The 18,613-nt window shown below is 47.1% G+C and overlaps 3 protein-coding genes across 4 annotated transcripts in view; 2 read left to right on the top strand and 1 right to left on the bottom strand.

Annotated features, from left to right (window-relative positions):
• Positions 1-147: 147 nt before the first annotated feature.
• On the top strand, positions 148-7,759 carry ints5 (integrator complex subunit 5). Its single transcript, XM_083651319.1, has 4 exons — positions 148-333; positions 785-1,037; positions 2,159-4,135; positions 6,622-7,759. The coding sequence occupies exons 1-4, from the start codon at positions 239-241 to the stop codon at positions 7,342-7,344; spliced, it is 3,048 nt and encodes a 1,015-aa protein (XP_083507445.1). The 5' UTR covers positions 148-238; the 3' UTR covers positions 7,345-7,759.
• Positions 7,760-8,219: 460 nt separating this feature from the next.
• Positions 8,220-18,613, top strand: part of ganabb (glucosidase II alpha subunit b) — a 28,700-nt gene continuing 18,306 nt past the window's right edge. For both annotated transcript variants that reach the window (XM_083652121.1, XM_083652122.1), the window contains exons 1-5: positions 8,220-8,243; positions 11,776-11,982; positions 15,865-15,966; positions 16,108-16,216; positions 18,242-18,369. In XM_083652121.1, the coding sequence (XP_083508247.1) occupies positions 15,866-15,966; positions 16,108-16,216; positions 18,242-18,369 (338 nt within the window). In that variant the 5' untranslated portion in view covers positions 8,220-8,243; positions 11,776-11,982; position 15,865. The remainder of the gene's footprint in view (positions 8,244-11,775; positions 11,983-15,864; positions 15,967-16,107; positions 16,217-18,241; positions 18,370-18,613) is intronic.
• On the bottom strand, positions 11,069-13,831 carry LOC310790434 (protein unc-45 homolog A-like; the record flags this gene model as incomplete). The annotated part of the gene is made up of 1 exon (XM_083652123.1): positions 11,069-13,831. One exon carries the CDS (start codon positions 13,829-13,831, stop codon positions 11,069-11,071), a length of 2,763 nt encoding a protein of 920 aa, XP_083508249.1.

Below are 18,613 nucleotides of genomic sequence, written 5' to 3' on the forward strand. Positions count from 1 at the left end.
GTTTAAGCCAATGGTTTAAGCGGTAGTCTTTCCCAGTCAGTTCCGCTAGATGGCGCCAATGACGCGAGCAATCTGTGTTAGCGTTCCGTCTGTACCGTCGAAGAAGACACGACTTCCGGTTTTGGAGCGCTCTTTTGATATGTCGTCCTGAAAATTGTCAAATAATATAACATTTAGCTCCCATAATAGCGTATATCAAAGGCCATAGCGGATAGGTCGTTTTTAATGAGACGCATTAATGTTGAAAGACCAAGCGATGTCTGCCGTTTTTGACGGGAATCCCCTGAAAGCGATGCAGAACTCTCTCTCACACACACCGCAAAATGCCTTGAGGTGAGTAGTAACGTTACAGTTTAAGTTACTGTAACGTAGTGGAAACTTTCACTGACAGTACGATTTATTTCGTACTCTTTAGCAGACATAGTATGTTGGCTATTTACAGTGACTGTGCCCACAAACATAATGTGCCTTTATACGAATAATAAGTTTATAGTTGACAAGACTGATCAAGCTAATGTTCAAAGTTAACGTTACTGGATTAACAATAGAATCGAAGTGATCGAACGTTGACGTTATTGGCAGTGCCAGTGATGTATAAATACATATGGATATTCTGACAGCCCTCCACATCTCTCTCTCTCTCTCTCTCTCTCTCTCTCTCTCTCTCTCTCTCTCTCTCTCTCTCTCTCTCAAACACACACATACACACACCACTCCTTCCCCCTCTCCCTCCTCTCTTTCTGCTTGTCCACACTTTGACAAATCCTCTGCCCCTCCGCTCCAGCACCCAGGAACTGTCCCAGGAGATCAAGTCCTTCATCAGTGGCGTGGACACCGTTCAGGGCCGGAAGCTCAGTGTGAGGGAGCATGCCCGCTGTGCTGTGCGCCTGCTGCGCTCTGTCCCAGCCTGCCGAGGGGCCGTGCTGGAGCATCTGAGGGACGTGTACGACGAGCATGTCTCTGCCTTCCTGCACAACTTGGAGATAGAGGGTGATGCCAGCACAGGGGCCGGATCCAACCTGGAGGACATCATACAGGTACAGGCCAGGGTGGCATAGTCATTGACAGACTTGAAACCAGCACAGCGCAGTGTTTGAAGAATAAACTTCAGACTGCCCAAAATAAATTAGCCAGGGTGGTGTTAAAGCTGCCTCCCAGGACCCACCTTGGCCCAGCACATTTCCAACAGCTAAACTGGCTCCCAGTTCAAAAAAGAATCATCCAAATTAAATTAGGACTTACCCATAAAATCATACACAATGCAGTTCCCAAATATCTTTACAACTACTTTAACCGTTTTAGGGACATCCACAGCTATGCCACCAGAAGCAGCACAACTAATATCAGACATTTCAAATTTAGGACTCTTGTTAGGTAAGAACACTTTTCTGTACTCTGCTGCCATTGAATGGAACAAAGTTCCGGCATCACTGAAGCTTATTGAGGCACAGAGCAGTTTTAAAACGGCAATTAAAAAATGGCATCCACTCTTAGAATAGGTAGGTACTGTATCAGCACTGTATCAGGGCGAGAATGTATATTGTATTTTATAACTATGTACTTTATGTTAATTGCTATTTGTAGGTTTGTATTTATGTATTGTGAGTTGTAAGTATTGTATTTGCACCTGACAATCCTGTCAGCCTTTTCCCCCAGAGGACCACAATGGAAATAAGCCTGTGGCTTTGTTGTGTTTTTATCCTCGGCAGTTTTTTGTGTGTGTTCTCATAATGTCTGTCTTCTGTGAAACAGTATTATGTGTGCTTTAAAAAAATGTAAAATAAAACTTACTTACTTACATGATGGAAAAATGAAATATATTTCTATATTGTCTTAAAGGTCACCATAGATTAGTATTTACTGAAAGAAAAGTCTTCATACTAATGACCTCAATTTTATTTTGGTAGTAGTATTTTTTAAATATACAAAACATATCTGTTTTTTGCTTCCATGTCAGTAGATTTTCTTTTTCTAAAATGAAGCCACAATGAAGAGGCACTTCTGAGTTTGTCTAGTCTGTATTCTTAGAAATTTGATCATGTTCCAGACATTTCCCAGAAAATAGTCCGATATAGACTGATAACCTTTCACAGAGCCATTATGCACTAAAGAACATTGAGTTAAGGGTTAATTACATTAAATTTCTGTTTGTCTCCAGGAGGTTCATGGCGTGCTGTCAGAGTTCATCCGCCTCAACCCGCGGGCCTGGGCCCCTCTGGTGTCAGCCTGGGCTGTGGACTTGCTGGGCCAGCTGAGCAGTAAGCATGCGGGGCGCAGGGCTGCCCCCCACTCCTCCAGCCTCAACGAGCTGCTCCAGCTCTGGATGTCCTGTGCCGCCACCCGTTCCCTCATGGAGGCCTACTCCCAGTGTTTGGCTGCCATGCTGGCCTGGTGCCCCGACGCTTGTGTGGACGCGCTGCTGGACACCTCAGTCCAGCACTCCCCGCATTTTGACTGGGTGGTAGCTCACATCGGCTCCGCCTTCCCAGGGACCATCATCAGCAGAGTGCTGGCCTGCGGACTCAAGGACTTCTGCTCACACGGCACCAAGGACCAAGGGCTAGGGGCGATGGGAGGGGATAAAGGCAGCAGAGTGCCCAAGATTGGCTCTGTGGTGGGAATCCTCGGTCACCTGGCGGCGCATCACTCGGACAGCATCCGGCGGGAGTTGCTGAGGATGTTCCAGGAGAGCCTGAGCCCCTCAGGCCCTCTCTCTCCCTCTCCATCCTCTTCCTCCTGGGAGAGCTCCCCTCAGCTCCGCCGAACTGCGATACCCTTCTTGCTCCAGCTGGCTGCGCTGTCCCCCAACCTGCTCGGCGCAGTATCCGCAGAGCTGGTGGAGCTGCTCAGGCCGCCCGTGCTGCTCCAGCTGCAGGCGCTGCTGCAGGGCCTGCCCAGGGAGGAGCTGGACAACATGCTGGGGCTGGCTGTCCACCTCATCAGCCAGAGCCCGGCAGGAGGGGCCCGGGTCCTCCGCTTCCTGGCTGACACCGCCACCCCGGCCTCAGTCATCATCTCCGGCCCTACGCCCTCCCCTCACGAAGGAGTCCGCGAAGCCTGTGACCGCCTGCTCCAGATGCTGCTTCTGCACCTCCATAAGCTGGTCTACAACCGCTCGGACGGAGGGGAAGGCAACCCCCATCACTCTGCCTGCTCCCAGGCCCAGAAGGTCATCCCCTTCCTGGAAGAGCTGCAGGGCCACGTGGGCGAGCTGTGTGCCGAGACACTGCGGCTGGAAAGGAAGCGCCACCTCTGGCTGCACCAGCTGCTGTGCCTGCTGTCAGTGTATGGCGGCCCCGCCGTGGCCACTGAGGCCCTCTGCCAGCTGCTCACCCAGGCTCGTAACCCGGAGGAGCTGGCCCTGGCCTGGCAGCTCCATACCCCGCTCTCCACCTGCCTGCCAGGCCTCATTCCCGCCGCCGTGGCCCGCTGCGTGGCTCAGATCCACACCCACACCCTGGGGCCCCGGCAGCTCCGGCAGCTGCTGCTCAACCTGGCTGCCGCCATCCAGAGTCTGGATGAGGAGAGAAGAGGAGCAGCAGGCGCCCAGTCCTCCATGGCCATCCAGGTGGGCTCTGCAGTCTCAGGACATCTCCATGACTTTTGCCCACTCCTCCTTCATGGCGACCCGGCTGTATCCCATGCCGCGGTGCGCCTCCTGTCCTCCAGCCCTCTCCCCCGCACCTCGTCCTCGGCACACCTCCTCCTGCTCTCCCGCGCCGCCGTCACTAATTTCTTCCTGGCACTGCGGAGGAGAGGAGAAGTGGGGAAGATGGGGCGGGACGCGGGCCAGGCAGGAGAGGCGGTGAACTGTTCGGTCCTGCTCCTGTCCCGTTTGGCAGCCTACTCTCCCTTCACTCTCAAGTCGGTGCTCCAGCAGCTGGTGGAGGGAGCACTGCATAAAGGCAACACCGACCTGTTTGGAGGGCAGATTGCCGACATGGCCGGCGACCCCCCGATCTCCCCGTCCCAGTGTCCCGACCTCGGCGCCTCCCTGCTGGACATCAATTGCCGGTTCGGCACCACCGTCAATTTCTCCGGGAGTGTGTGGTCGGTGTTCCACGCCGGGGTGATCGGCAAAGGGCTGAAGGTCCGCGCTGCCAGACTGCTCCCCGACCCAGCCGGGGTCATCCAGGTGAGCCACGCTGTTTTAGGTCCTGTTTAGACAAGAATGATTTCTGGATAAAATGGCAAACTTTTGCTGCGTTTTGGGCTTCTGTTTACATGACAATGGCGATAGGGCCCTGAAAACGTAACCCCCCCTGAAAACGGCTTCCGGAGTGGAATCTTTTAAAAATGCAAACCTTAGCGTTGCCGTGTAAAGTGGCAATACTCAATTCTTGTGAAAACTGACGAGACAGCCCCACTTTGCGCATGGAAGGCAATGAACAACAATAGGATTTACCTGAATGAAAGCAAAGGGCATTAATCTATCAATAATATAGCCTTAATGGCATAAATTAATTGCATTGGGATTCTACAAACTACCATGTCATCAGAGTCTGATAACGAGCCAGGTGCTAAAAATACATAATGGGCGATAAGTGCCCACCAGGCATATTAAATAATTAGCCTACATTAACATTACAGCAAAATACAGAGCCCTCAAACTCGCAGCCAGATACATTGATTTCCTCTGCGAAGAAAACAGGTATTTTTATAGGGCTTTACTGGGTTTTATACAACCAAGTAGTCCAACAATCTGCAACAATGTGTCTCCATTACTGTGGTCAGCAGAGTGTTTTGTCTGTTCTACACCGTGCTGCTGTAGAAGGAAGTGTTTGTACGCAGGCGTGTGTGGTGTTATTCTGTTGTGTTGAGTTGCAAAGTTACGCCGCCCGCCTGCCACCTAACTGGCCTGGCATGCTGACGACGACCTTCCAGTCACAAGCTCGCTTCTCTAACCTTTAGGCCACCACTGCCCCAAACTACAGACCCATACTACAGTGTTTTCAATCACTTTTGCAGATCCGTCTGCACACTCTGCACGAGCTTCATTATCACAACGTTGTCACATGATTGAATGTGGATCGAAAGGCCAAAACGCAAGAAAAGTTTGCCGTTTTAACCAGAGACCGTCCTCTCTCTCTCCCCACGGAAAAACGGGGCCGGGTCCCCACAGTTTCAAACAACATGTAGATTCGATAATATGACAGTTTCAAACCACATGTAGATTCGATAACATGGCAGTTTCAAACCACATGTAGATTCGATAACATGACAGTTTCAAACCACATGTAGATTAAATTAGATAACATGACGGTTTCAAACCACATGTAGATTAAATTCAATAACATGACAGTTTCAAACATGTAGATTTGATTCGATAATATGACAGTTTCAAACCACATGTAGATTCGATAACATGGCAGTTTCAAACCACATGTAGATTAAATTCAATAACATGACAGTTTCAAACCACATGTAGATTAGATAACATGAGGTGATCCCTGTGGAGAAACATGTAGATTATATTCGATAACATGACAGTTTCAAACCACATGTAGATTAGATTCGATAACATGACAGTTTCAAACCACATGTAGATTAGATTCGATAACATGACAGTTTCAAACCACATGTAGATTAGATTCGATAACATGACAGTTTCAAACCACATGTAGATTAGATTCGATAACATGACAGTTTCAAACCACATGTAGATTAGATTCGATAACATGACAGTTTCAAACCACATGTAGATTAAATTCAATAACATGACAGTTTCAAACCACATGTAGATTAGATAACATGAGGTGATCCCTGTGGAGAAACTGGGTCATCATAGCAGCAGAGAATAGGATAGAGCTAAGAATAGACAGTAGAAAGCAAAGCACTGTAATGCCGTAAGTAATCACACCTAACAAATGTATTGTATGAAAGGGAATAATAGCGTAAATACAGAAACAGCATCTTCATTGACATAATTACCAATAGGCCCTTTTCACAGCAACATATTTGAAGTGGTAAAGCAGGTGTAACCAATAACATTAATGAGGGCCCTGTCACTGGAGTACCTACATGGAATGGAACCATCATTAATGGTTTTACACCTGCTTTACTTCCTGCTTTACCACCTCAAAACGGTTGATGTGAAAAGGGTCTATATAGGTCTATGCATTAGTTTGCTTCGACAGCCATTTCCTATAAAGAAGAACGAATCTATATAAATCTGAATATGAACTTGTGAATATGAAGTCACTCATCAGTTTCCACGGATGGTCATACACGAAATGATCAACTATAGTCTGTGTAATGTCTGTATTTGTTTTTTGTAATTCAAGTTTTTATTAATTCTAAGAGATGTGGTACATGTATTACATGTCATTTGTTGATGTACAGAAGTAAGCATTTCATAAAAGGTTCAACATTATCAAAATAATAAAATTGAGTTGACAATAAGATGACATAAAGAAATGTGTCATACATACAGTATGACAATGATAATACAACGAAATAAGAAAATACTGTACAATACTTGAGGCTTATTTATCATTTTGATGTGAATCCAGAAGTAATTTCATAGCGATGTTTGTCTTTGTGTGTATCTTGTATTTGATGATTTATCCTTCCAAGACCTAAATGTGTCAATCTGTCGTCATCATCATCTGCTCTCTACAGAATGTCCAGACCCTGCTGGCTGTGACAGTCCAGTGTTGCAGCTCCTCCGGCCTCAACGGCGCCATCAACGGTTCTCGGCACCCACCGGCCGACCCCGACGAGCCGCCGCCCATCAACGCAGAGGCAGCCAAGGTCATCGCGGTCACGATGGTGGAAAACATCTGTCCGGACGTGGCCAACGGGGAGCTGTCCTGGCCGCCGGAGGAGCACGCCCGCACCACAGTGGAGCGAGACATCCACATTCGCCGCTGCTTCGAAGCCCACCCCGTCCTCTTCCCCCTGCTGCACGTGGTCGCCGCCGGCCGCCCCGCCCTCTGCTACTGCTCGGCAGTGCTCAGGGGCCTCCTGGCCACCCTGCTGGCCCACTGGGAGGCGTCCCGCGAGGCTGCGGCCACAGACTCCCCCTGGCACCTCCAGGCCTCCTGCCTCCTGGTGTCCTGCATGGGAGAGGGGCAGCTGCTGCCGCCCGTGTTGGGGAACGTCCACGAGGCCTTCCCCTACCTCACGCCCTTCGAGGTGCGGCTGCTGCTGCTGGCCGTGTGGGAGTACGTGAGGGGCAACGGGCCCATGCCCCAGAAGTTCGTCTTCAGCTCGGAGAAGGGCCTGTTCTGCAGGGATTTCTCCCGGGACGGGGACGTGGCGAGATACGTGGCGCCGATTCATAGCGTCCTGCATAAAAACATTGCTAGACTGGGACACCTGTGCTGGCGGTTCCAGCTCTGAGAATTAGTATGGAGCAAACTGAGCAGAGGAAGGAGAGAGGGGTTGAATTGTATGTTTAGGAGAATGTAAAATAGAGGGAATAGAGATAGGGAATACTGTTTTGCATTGTTCCAAGAGTGGACTGCAATGTTGTTATCACCACTGTACTTCAGCCCCATACAAGTATAGCTGTGTGTCCTTTTTGTACCATATTTTTAGACTCAATTATTTTCTAACTAGTTGTTTCTGTTAGAATCCTCATGCTTAATACAGTATTTGTCCCCAACAACAAATCAGCCTTAATATGTCATTTGGGTCAAGAAATGCAATCCTGTTAACTCAGTTATATAGACTGTTTAGTATAATCTTCATATGTTCTCACAAAGCACATGACAATAGAATAATGCCACCTCATAATATGAGCTATTGTTATATGCACAAACTGTGTCAACCACTTCACAAAATAAATTTTCAATTAGTCAAAATGTCTTCTCTTCACTGTCTTAAATCAGCTTGTAGATTGTAACAATGTCATGTGTTATTGCAAAACTCTTGGTGATTGCTGTGATTGTTGGTGGTTTGAACGTAATCCAAATGAAGTGCACTGAATGGAGCTCCACGCTGACGTGTCCGTGCCTGAGAGGATAAAGATTATAGGGACAAGACATGCTTATGTGTGGCGACGTAGATACCACTTAATATCATAAGATAATACATTGATAAGTGTTTCTAAATGATACATGTATATATTATGTTACAATCTGTCCGATACCGTTCACAACATCCTTATCAATTCAGAGAAATTAAACATCAATATTCCACGCAGTTGCTCGAATCTACTTTCCCAACGATCTTTGCTGCGGAGTGAAATGGGCGGAGTCAAACTGGAGCATAATCAAGATGGCCGCCTTCACTGAAAGGTAAGACAAAGCAATTCCGCCGTTTAATCATGTCTTTATCGTTTATTTAATGGATTATCAGTGCGCAAATGACCAGGGATGATTGCTGTGCTCACCCGTTTAGTAAATCAGAAAACAAACTGACCGACACATATTTTAATCGCTCTCAGGAAGGACTCCCTCAATTGAATTAGCGGCTCGACAGCCAGTACTTGGCTAGGTTAGGTTAGCACGCTATCCTGCTTATGGGTCATTAAGGATACCGTTGCAGTCGGATAATCAGTTAGGAGTTACTCAATCAATGAAAGATGACTACAACATTGGTGCTGCAAACTACGCTAGTTTATATTACGTTCAGTAGTTGAGCAGTGGAATACCGGTTGCGCGATGGCTAATGGTAGCTGACTGGCTAACCTAGCTAATTCAGCGTCACTTGGCATCATGTCAAGCTCATCACTTGTGACAGGAGTGTGTCACTCGAAAAATAGTCGTCCCATGCTAGCTCTGAGTGTGCAACATGATGAACATTTAAACAGCAGCGTTAATTGTTAATCATTCACACTGTGTAGCTGCAGCAGGATGAGGAAACGGGAAATGGTTAAGCTGCTTCTGACATTTTCTTCCGCCACCTTTCAGTTGAGGAAACATTCACCAGGGTGGAGTGATCAAAGTCCATTAACGTGGTAGCTTGCTTCCCACGAGGCTGTATAGGGACCGCTAAGGGAATTATTTGGGCAGCGATCAAACGAAGGTGCTGTAAAATAAGTTATAGCGGTCAGTGTTGTAGTGCAACAACTACTTTAGCTAAATAATTTGCAGCCTATGATCTTTGAGTTAAACTGAATATAGTCATCATTTAAAATCTCTTATAGACATACGGCAATCAGTCCTGTAACTTCTGAATACATCCTACTACTACTAATACAAGAAGATGCATAAAAAAAAAATCTGCATAGGAATGGTATTTTTTTGAGAAAGAAAGATACAAAATAAAAACGGAATGCTTGCCAAGTTCAAGGAATATCTTAGTAAAGAATGTATAACGTACTTGGTCTCCCAAGTTGAGTGATAGTCTTGCTTTATGTGGATTAACGTCCGTCTAAGCCGGTAAGTACAATGACAGCAAGTCAAAGAACATTGATTATATTACATAACTGTTTTGTCAGAATGCTGGTTTTCCATAACCACTCAGTTATTCAGCTCCTCTGCTTTTCAGGGTTTTTGATATAACAATGTAAAACACATATTTCGAAAGTGCACAGCTTGCACACATCGGACCAAAACTGTTTTCCGGTAAAGTGGGAATTGATCTGGTCCCACTTTCTAGAAGTACTTATACACTCCAATCAGGCGTATCCACACATTGTTACACGGTCCTCACTCAGGGCTGGGTTCCTTCTCATGTCCTTTCCCTCTCTGCTCTTGATGATGCCATACTCCATGGCCTGGTCCAGACTAGGGCTGCACGATATTGGAAAAAACTGACATTGCGATATTCCCCGCCCATGCGATATATATTGCGATATGAAAAAATACAGATTTTCACCAGATTACCAGAATAGCTCTATTTGAAAGAAAATAATATTTCTAGAATGATTGGGATGATTTTGTAGAGGAGTCCATCTGATTTTGGAGGGGAAATTAGGTATTTTAATGTTTCTCAACCACTGGGCTGTGACAGGCCTCAGAGCGTCATCTATCAGGGTGCATACACATTTTGACCAATGGATTTCCATGACTTACATACATGAAAAAGTGAGTTATGACATTCTACTTTAAAATGTCACTAGCCTATACTTCACTTAGTGTAATGCAGCCTTTAAAACCAGGGAAAGACAACATGTATGCTGTATCACCATATTACCATCCAACATCTAAGATCATATAGTCTCAAATCACAATATGGATATAAATTTGATATATTGCCCACCCCTAATATTGAGTGCCAGAATCTACCTCCCAATGATGCTATTTGCAGAAAAACATTAGATTTAATTGATTATAATCACTGCTTTCAACTTCTTTCGTTCTAACGTTTCAAGAAATCAACAATGAAACACCGCTGCCACTTCACACATGGTTACTTCACACACTTGGTCTGACCCCCCTCCAGAAACTACCAAGTGGTACGCTCCGCATTTGGGGAGTTCCGGTTTTTGAGCGCACGCAGGGCAGTACAGAGACGAGGATTCACATGCAGCCGACCGGTGACAAACAATTCATTCGTGAAAAGTAATAAATATATATTTAATTGCCCAGCTATGTCTATTGTCTTTTTATTTTCACCGACATGTTTTGTGTAAATGAGTCGCTATGTATGATTACCTCTACCGTAACGTTACTGCTATCATCTGATGCATCATCAGACTGAGGGGGAGAGAGAGCTGCGGTGATACACGGACAACTTCTCAGTAATCACTTTAGCCTTCGTGTCATAAGTTGCGGTCTTGCTTTTTGGTGTTTCAAGAGTAAATATCTCCACTCCACGGACATGTTGAGTTACAGCAGCCAGCCTGCTGTATGCAAGCTGTGGACAAGTCCGCCTCGCAATCACATCGTTTACAGACAGGCTACTGTCAGCAACGCAACATAAGCAAAAACAATTAAATTTTGCTCTCTGTGCATGTTTGTTGTGTTGAAGCTAAGCATTAAATGAGTGAGTACAGTAGCGGGGCGTCTCTCTCCTTTGAGAGAGCCTGCATTTCACTCAGTAGGCTACCCCTAAAGTGTGAGTTTATCAAGCAACATGACGAGTTAATTTGCTTTTGACATCGCACGTCCTGCGATGTGACTATCGCGCATGCGCACATCGCAATGTCGATGTGTAAACGATATATCGTGCAGCCCTAGTCCAGACAGTGCTGGGCCACCTTTGAGACCAGGCCCGACATGGCCTCTCCTCCCTTTGCCAGGACGGAGAGAATCTCCAGAGCCTCGCTCTCCATGAGCGTCTCAGCCAGACTCTTCCCTGCCTCCATCAAGTTCTGAATGATGACCACCCCGCAATGCCTCAAGTCCACTGTTTCACTCAGCAGAAGGGCCTGCAGGATCTCCAGCCAGTGGCTCGTTGTCCCAGGGATGCGTGCGCACAGCTCCGTCTGCTCGGTGGTCAGCGTGGCCAGAGTGCCTGCAGCAGCTTTCCGCAGCCGCTCATCGTCTTCTCCGCTGTACAGCACCAGCAGCTTCAGACGATCACTCCCTGTGGCCAGATACAGCTCCTGCACCTCTTTGCTCAGGGCCATGTTGCACATGCACTCTGTGGCAGCCGCTCGGACCAAGTTGTGCTCCTCAAACATGTAGCATTCGATTTTAGCTACAGCCTTCTCCTTTATGATCTTTTGTCTGAGTCTCTCGCTGATGCCAGCCAGGTTGGTGAGGGCCATGAGAGCCTCAAAATTCTGCAGATGGGTGCACTCCAGTCTGAGGAGACTGATGAGGCGCCGCACCACCTCATAGATCCTTTCCCCTGGGAAGGCAATCTCTGGGTTGGAAGTGATGGTTATTTTGGCCAAGGCTTGTGCTGCTTTGATTTGTCCTATATCTGTGTTGTCAGATGCCAGTGGGATCAGAGCCTTCCCTGCACCCTGTGCCACCACTGTGCCTCTGTCCTCCTGTCGTTCCACCAAAGCTAAGAACACTCTGGCGATGCACTCCCTGCAGGACTCGGTGAGGGCAGGACTCTCGTTTTTGACCATACACACCAACGCAGACACCATACCAGCCTCCAGCAGCTTCACCAGCCTCTTCTCCACAAAGGAAGGTGAGTCCTTGGGGTGTTCTTCTGCCACATGCTGCTTTGTATACTTGGCCAGCTCCACCATCTGAGGGTCTGGCTTCTCCACATCGTAGCTATTGGTGCAATTCACTAGAGTGGAGCCCACTGCAAACAGCACCGTCTTATCTTCAGACTTTGCTAGTTCAAACATTGCCTGCAGAGCGTTCTTGTCCTCCACTAAATCCTCCTTCACATCAGCATCAAAGGTGAGGTAGGCGAGGCCTTCCACTGACCACCGGCGAGAGTTTGGGGGAAGAGACTCGTTACACAGCCACTTCCTGCATTGTTTGGCAAGTTTTAGCGTGGATCCCTCTGCAAACTGCTTCATGCTGAAATCGGTCCCTCCTGCCGATCCAAGTTTACACAAACCCACTAGTGCTCTGACACGTATCCTGTCATTCTCGCTCTGCTTGTAGAGGTCCTTCAGAAGTGCCACACCGTTGGCGGTGATAAAGGAGGCTCTCTTGGCCTTGCCTGCAGCGTGGATGAGAGCCTCCACTGCCACCTGTTGGTGAGTCACGTCTTTGGATGCGCAGAGAGAGATGACTGCATCCATCATGCCCGACATCTCCAGAGTTCTGTTCCCCACGTCGCTCGGCCCTTGAAGGAGCACGGAAACCGTCTGGACGGCTCGGAACTTGCTGTCCAGGCCCGACCGGCTGAAGTGTTGCTGGACGTATTCTTCACATAGTCTGTTGAAGTTCTCCCTCTGGTTGTCAGAGTTCAGGTCATCATAGAGTTTGCTGAGCAGGACCGAGCAGCTCATGTGGGAGTTGTCGGTGAGAGGTGGGCCGTCTGACAGCCCTGGGACGCTGCCTGCCACCTCCAGGATCTTCTTCAGTCCCTGATCTATCAGCCATAATGTGAGGGAGTTGTCGGGGTTCTTCTTAGACTTGCGAGGCACTTGTTTGACCAGGAGGTTGATGGCGCCGTCTCTGCCAGGCCCCGACACATTAGACGCTGGCATCATTTCCAGAAGGTGGCGCAGCATCGAGCGCAGCTCCCTGGATGGTTCAGGAAGTATGGCCTCATCTTTCCCTCGTATCTCTCTTTTCATGCCTTCTGTCAGAGCCTCAAACATCACCTGCAACAGGTGGCACGCAGCCATGGACACTGTGGAGGCGCCTGATCCCATGACCGCACACAGCTGCTCCGTCCCCAACTCCTTCACTATGGCCATAGTTCTGGACTGATGCCCTGTACACAGACCCACCAGGGTCCTCAGAGCCGAGAGGACCAACTCCTTCTGCTTTGACGCCAGCAGCCTCTGAATCAGCTTCACTCCATCGTTCTGGAAGATCTGTTCAGCTCCCGCGTCTTCTCGAGATAACACCACTAGATTCTGAGCGGCTTTTTGTCGATCTGAATCTTTTGCAGATGTATCTAAGAGGAGGGAAAACATTTGCTGCACACGAGCGTCTGTAGAGTTCAGCTGCACCGCCTTCTGCTGGATCTGCGCTCCCAGCTGTCTCAGCAGATCCTGGAAATCATTGTTTTTGGGCTCCAGCTGGGCGCACATCTGTGCATCCACAAATGCCTGGTCTAGCCGACCTAGTTTCCGAAGAGCCTGAGCTCTGCGGAAGCGAGCTTTCACATCACCTGGGTCTGTATCAAGAGCTTTGGAGGCATCCTCCTCTGCCATGGTGTAATTCTCCAGCTTGAGGAAGCAGGCAGCGCGGTTGCGGTAGAGCACAGCGTTGTCTGCCTGGCTGGTACTGAGCTTCAGAGCCTGGGTGTAGCAGCAGGCAGCACCCTGCATGTCTCCTGCCTTGAAGAGGCTGTTCCCCTCCTCTTTCATGGCGCGAGGGTCCTTTTCTGTTTCACTGACACTCATCTTCAAAGTTCAAACTAATGAAATGCGAGGGTGGTCACTGGTCAGTATGTTTTTTTTACTCTTCTAGTTCACTAAATTACTAACTACCGTAGAAGTACTTCTGCTTTGCTGTGGTAGCATATAAGGTATATGACATCATCAGTGCTTTATGACATCACTGATGATGTAGTCTCTCCCCAGACTCAATTACGTTGAATCAGCATCATCATGCCTGCTGCTGTGATTATGGAGGAAGACTAGTGTGACACCTCAAGTCTATGCTCAATTACTGGCCCTCTATTTACTACACAATGATATGAATAACGCCTGGTATCTCTGGAAGTGGATTCCTCAAGCAATCAAATCGGCAAACCCTGAGCTAGCAGCTGTGTGGGCAGTTAGTTGGCCAACGAATATGGCCTACCAGTGGTCTGAGAATATCCTTCCAGTCATGGAGGCTCTTGGAGAGAGCACACGGCATATGGTCTAGTGGCCCAGGCGTATACTTCTATCTCAGCTGAGGACTTTGCTGCCTTTGTGGGCTCCTCGGTGGAGGAGGCCGTAAAGGCTGTGGTCAGTCAGCACTGGCAGGCAGACCCTGCCACCAGGATGGCGATGCCCTAGAAACCAGATCCTCCCCCAGTCTCGTTGCTTCCAAATGAGCAGCAGTTGGCCAGACTCACGGACTGCGTGGCTTTCCTTGAGAACTGATAACCCCGCCGCCGCGACCACCACCACCACCCTCCTGCCTGCTTCGGACCGAGGGAGAACACCAACCACCACGGAAGCATCTATCGACAAGTTTAGATCAGACTCTTCCTGCTTCCTTCACAGCCTTGCTGTATACCACGCACACATTGTCTTGCAAGCTAAATACTCTTCTCCAAGACTTGCCTATTTATCTTCATTGTCTAATACACCTTTCTCAGTGTATTCATACCTTTGTTGAAAATGGCCTGTTACTTTTCAGATTACAGTGTTGTATTATATTCTTTGTAGTTCTGTTCTTTTGCAACTGCCTGAGGTATGAATTTGGCTCTGATTTCAAAGTAGACACGTTCTCAACTCTGCCTAGATGTTTCTATTGCTACTGTATAGTATAGGCATTTGTATTGGGTGTCATTCAGCATAATCCTTCAATATAGGGTGTAGTTCACTTCACCATAATCCTTCAATATAACATACTCTTCTACACAATAGCACAAAGCAGATGTATGGATTATTAAGTGACAAGACAGGATGGAGATACATCCTACTTAGAGCTTAATAGTTGCATTCAAACAAAAATGTCTTCAGGTGGAAGTCTCTGCACACGTCACCATGTGGACTTCACATTATTTGGCTGTCAGACTTACACAAAGTATCACTGCATGCCAGTTAGTTCATTTGTGGGCCTACCGAGAAATGTGATACCCCCTGTTCAGTAAACGCCTCCATCTTTAGACCCTGCATTTCAATGTTATGTTTTGGGCAGTGTGCTGTTTTGAGGGTGCATCTAGGGGTCAAAATTAAATGACAGGTCATAGCGTAGCACCAATGAGAAAGCAGCTTGTTTTCAAAAGTCAACAGTGTGTGTTGGGCTTATATTGTGAAGGGCTGTGTGAAGTGTGTTTTGGGCTTTTATTGTGAAGGGCTATGTGAAGTGTGTTTGGGCTGTGAACAAGAGCCATGTATTAGAAGAGTCGCGACATCTCCATTCACTCCAATAGACCAGTTTTTTTACCTCACAAAAGTTCCCAGAAGTAAGGTTCTGGATTAAGCAGTGCTGTCGAGTTGCAGCAAAATGGGCCATTTGTGATGTACTTTGAAAGGGTGCGACGTTTAAAGAATCTAATTGTATATTATTAGCTTTATTTTATGCATTCAAACATAGCGCGAGCCCCCTTCCTGACCTGGGTATCGTGACCCATGTATCCGTGATATGTATCGTATATCGTGAGGTCCTTGCCAATACCCAGGCCTAATCTGAAGTCAAAATTGGGTGACTAGAGTAGTAAGGCACCTGATGGCGAGAGACTCAAAGCTTCCCTCTTGCCTTTTCTCTAACGTTACAGGATGGCGCCTGTCCTGGTGCTGTGGCTGGCCGTGTGCCTCAGTGGGACGTCGGCTGTGGACCGGGGGAATTTCAAGACCTGTGACCAGAGTGCCTTCTGCAAGTGAGTCCAGTGGTCACAGAGACTCGCCCCTATTCATTCAGCTGAAGTCACACTTGTCCTTTCTTGTAGAAAAGCTCACGGCCTGTTTGACCAACGGTGTTGTTGAGCCTTTGTATTCAAAGCATGTGTGTGTCCAAACAGGCGTCAGCGAGCGTTGAAGCCTGGCCAGTCTCCCTACCGAGCGCTGCTGGAGACCATGGAGCTGACCAACACCAGGCTCACCCTGCAGCTCATCAACGACAACAACAAGGTACGGTCTACCACACACTTGAACCAATCAAATAGGGGAATTCTAGAACGCTTACCATATAACAAATTATGTGCCTAAATCGTGCCAGTGCATGTAACCCCCGCTCTGTATTAGGGATGTAACGATAACCGGTTTGAATGATAACCGCGATCAAATTCCTTATGATAACCGTACCGTTTAAAATTTTCATTATCATTAAAACCGTGATTACCGTGGTACCATGATTACAGTGCTTTGAAAAACTTGGTAAATACTAGGGGTGGGAATCGCTGAGTAGCTCACGATACGATATCGTCACGATACTTGGCCCTCGATAACGATATATCACGATACTGCGATACTGCGATATATTGGAAGACGATACATCACGATACCTGTGTAACAAGTGAAAAAAATACCTCTGAAGGCAAAAAATCATGTATTATGCATTTATTAGCAGAATTGACATGAACTCTCTGAGTTCACTCACTCACTCATACCATTTTCGATACCACGGAGGAAAAGTTACACATTAAGTCTTTTTATTATTACTATTAAAACAAGAAAACCTATATAACCTACCTACCTACCTATATAATTTCTAAAAGTAGATATTAATGATCAAACATTTCCATTCATGTAGCCTACAGTAGTTATGTTTTTGTTTCAACTACAAACATAAATAAAGTCAACTTGAAACTATGTTTCAACTACCACACACAGCATAATATTTTAGCCTGTTTATTAAAAAAATAATAAAAAAATAATAATAATAATAATAATAATAATAATAATAATTAATAAACATATCGATACTTGGCGCCAGTGTATCGATAACGTATCGCGGGTGGAAATATCGCGATAACGTGGGTATCGATATTTTGTCCCACCCCTAGTAAATACTGTCCATCATCAACCAAAGTTGGCAACCGTCTCCCAGATGCAAACGTGCAGCCTTGGGGAAATGATTTCAGTGAGTGTATCAGTCCTTCTTGGGTCTTGAGTTTTCAATATAAAACGTTGTAAAATGATTTCAGTGAGTCTCTCAGTACTTTTTGAACATTTTCAGCAATTTCTTTTATGAATACCATGATAATACGATAACCGTGATCATTTTGGTCACGATAATCGTGATGTGAAATTTGCATACCGTTACATCTCTACTCTATATTTACTTTCCACAACATCCTGACCATCAGAAATACCATCATCACTGTACATTGTAAACTGTTGACCTAAAGGACATTTCTGGCTGAAGTGTATCCTGAGCCCATTTTCCAGCGTATCCTCTCGCTGAGATGGCAAACTGGGTCTGGCAAACTAATCCATGGAGATGTGTGTCTAAAAAATGTTTGTTCCTATACAAATGTACCGTATTTGATTTTTTTTTTAATTAATGCACACAGGCCTGGAATTAAGTCAATTTTAGGCAAAGGCCACTTTGGCCTTTTGATAAATACATTTTTATTGGGGCATCGTGGCAAAAATGTAGGGTACTAAGGCAAAAGCTCTCACATCCAGGCGGTGTCTCGTCATAGACGCGTGGTCAATGGGCCACCATGGGGGAAATCCTCTCGTTCTTCCCAGCCAGCATAGCATTTAGCTGCTAGCCCCGCCCAGGCAGACAGGATTGCTGATTCAACCCGCGCAGTAAACGCACATCTGAACAGATGTCTATGTACCTGCTCTAGAATCCCCAATCCTGTAGTGTCGAGCTAGAGCCGCAGCACTGTCCTTTGGTGAGTCAGCCCATTGAGATATATGGGGGGTTTAACTTTTCCCCCACCGTCTAGTCTTGCGCGCCAGCCATAGTAACATTTTGTGGGCGTTCCCACACAATCCAACTGTATCTAGTGGAGGACAAGAGAAGATTTGTGTATGATGATAGGCAAAAATGTAAATATTGCAGCAAGGAAGTAGATCGTTTGGCCCAATGATCTCATACAAGCTAAAATGTAACACCTCTCAAGATACGCTATTGTTTGTCAGATGGTAATTTAATTCCTCTGTACGCTTCCCCTCGATCTGTGTCTCTCTGGCTATCAGGTGCGTCTGCTGCTGGAGCTCTACCGTCTCCAGGGCAACATGACCAGGGTGAAGATTAACGAGCTGAAGCCGCTGAGGCCCCGCTACGAGGTCCCAGACGTGCTCATCCAGGAGCCGCCCACCGAGCCGTAAGTCCCCCGGGGCACGTCCACTGATGCTGGGCCGGGTGGGTGGGGGTGGAGCCTTGACATATATGTGGCTAATGCGATTGGTTAGAAATACACAGAGTCTGTCTGATGACACTCTGTTACCCCCGTCTCTCCTAGAGTGCCAAGCTGCCCTGCATGGAATGGCCTCATTAAGGGAGGGGCATTTTCGTCAGAGATCGAATACTGACATGATGAATTCTCTGGTCATTTTGAATAGGCAGAA

This window comes from Poromitra crassiceps (genome assembly GCF_964638095.1).
Source record: "Poromitra crassiceps genome assembly, chromosome: 15".
NCBI lineage: Eukaryota > Metazoa > Chordata > Actinopteri > Beryciformes > Melamphaidae > Poromitra > Poromitra crassiceps.

Bases quoted from the DNA above. Each gene is read 5' to 3' on its own strand.
- ints5 (XM_083651319.1), top strand. From the start codon at position 239: ATGTTGAAAGACCAAGCGATGTCTGCCGTTTTTGACGGGAATCCCCTG. The intron at 1,038-2,158 runs GTACAGGCCAGG...GTTTGTCTCCAG, and splicing joins ACCTGGAGGACATCATACAG to GAGGTTCATGGCGTGCTGTC. The intron at 4,136-6,621 runs GTGAGCCACGCT...TGCTCTCTACAG, and splicing joins ACCCAGCCGGGGTCATCCAG to AATGTCCAGACCCTGCTGGC.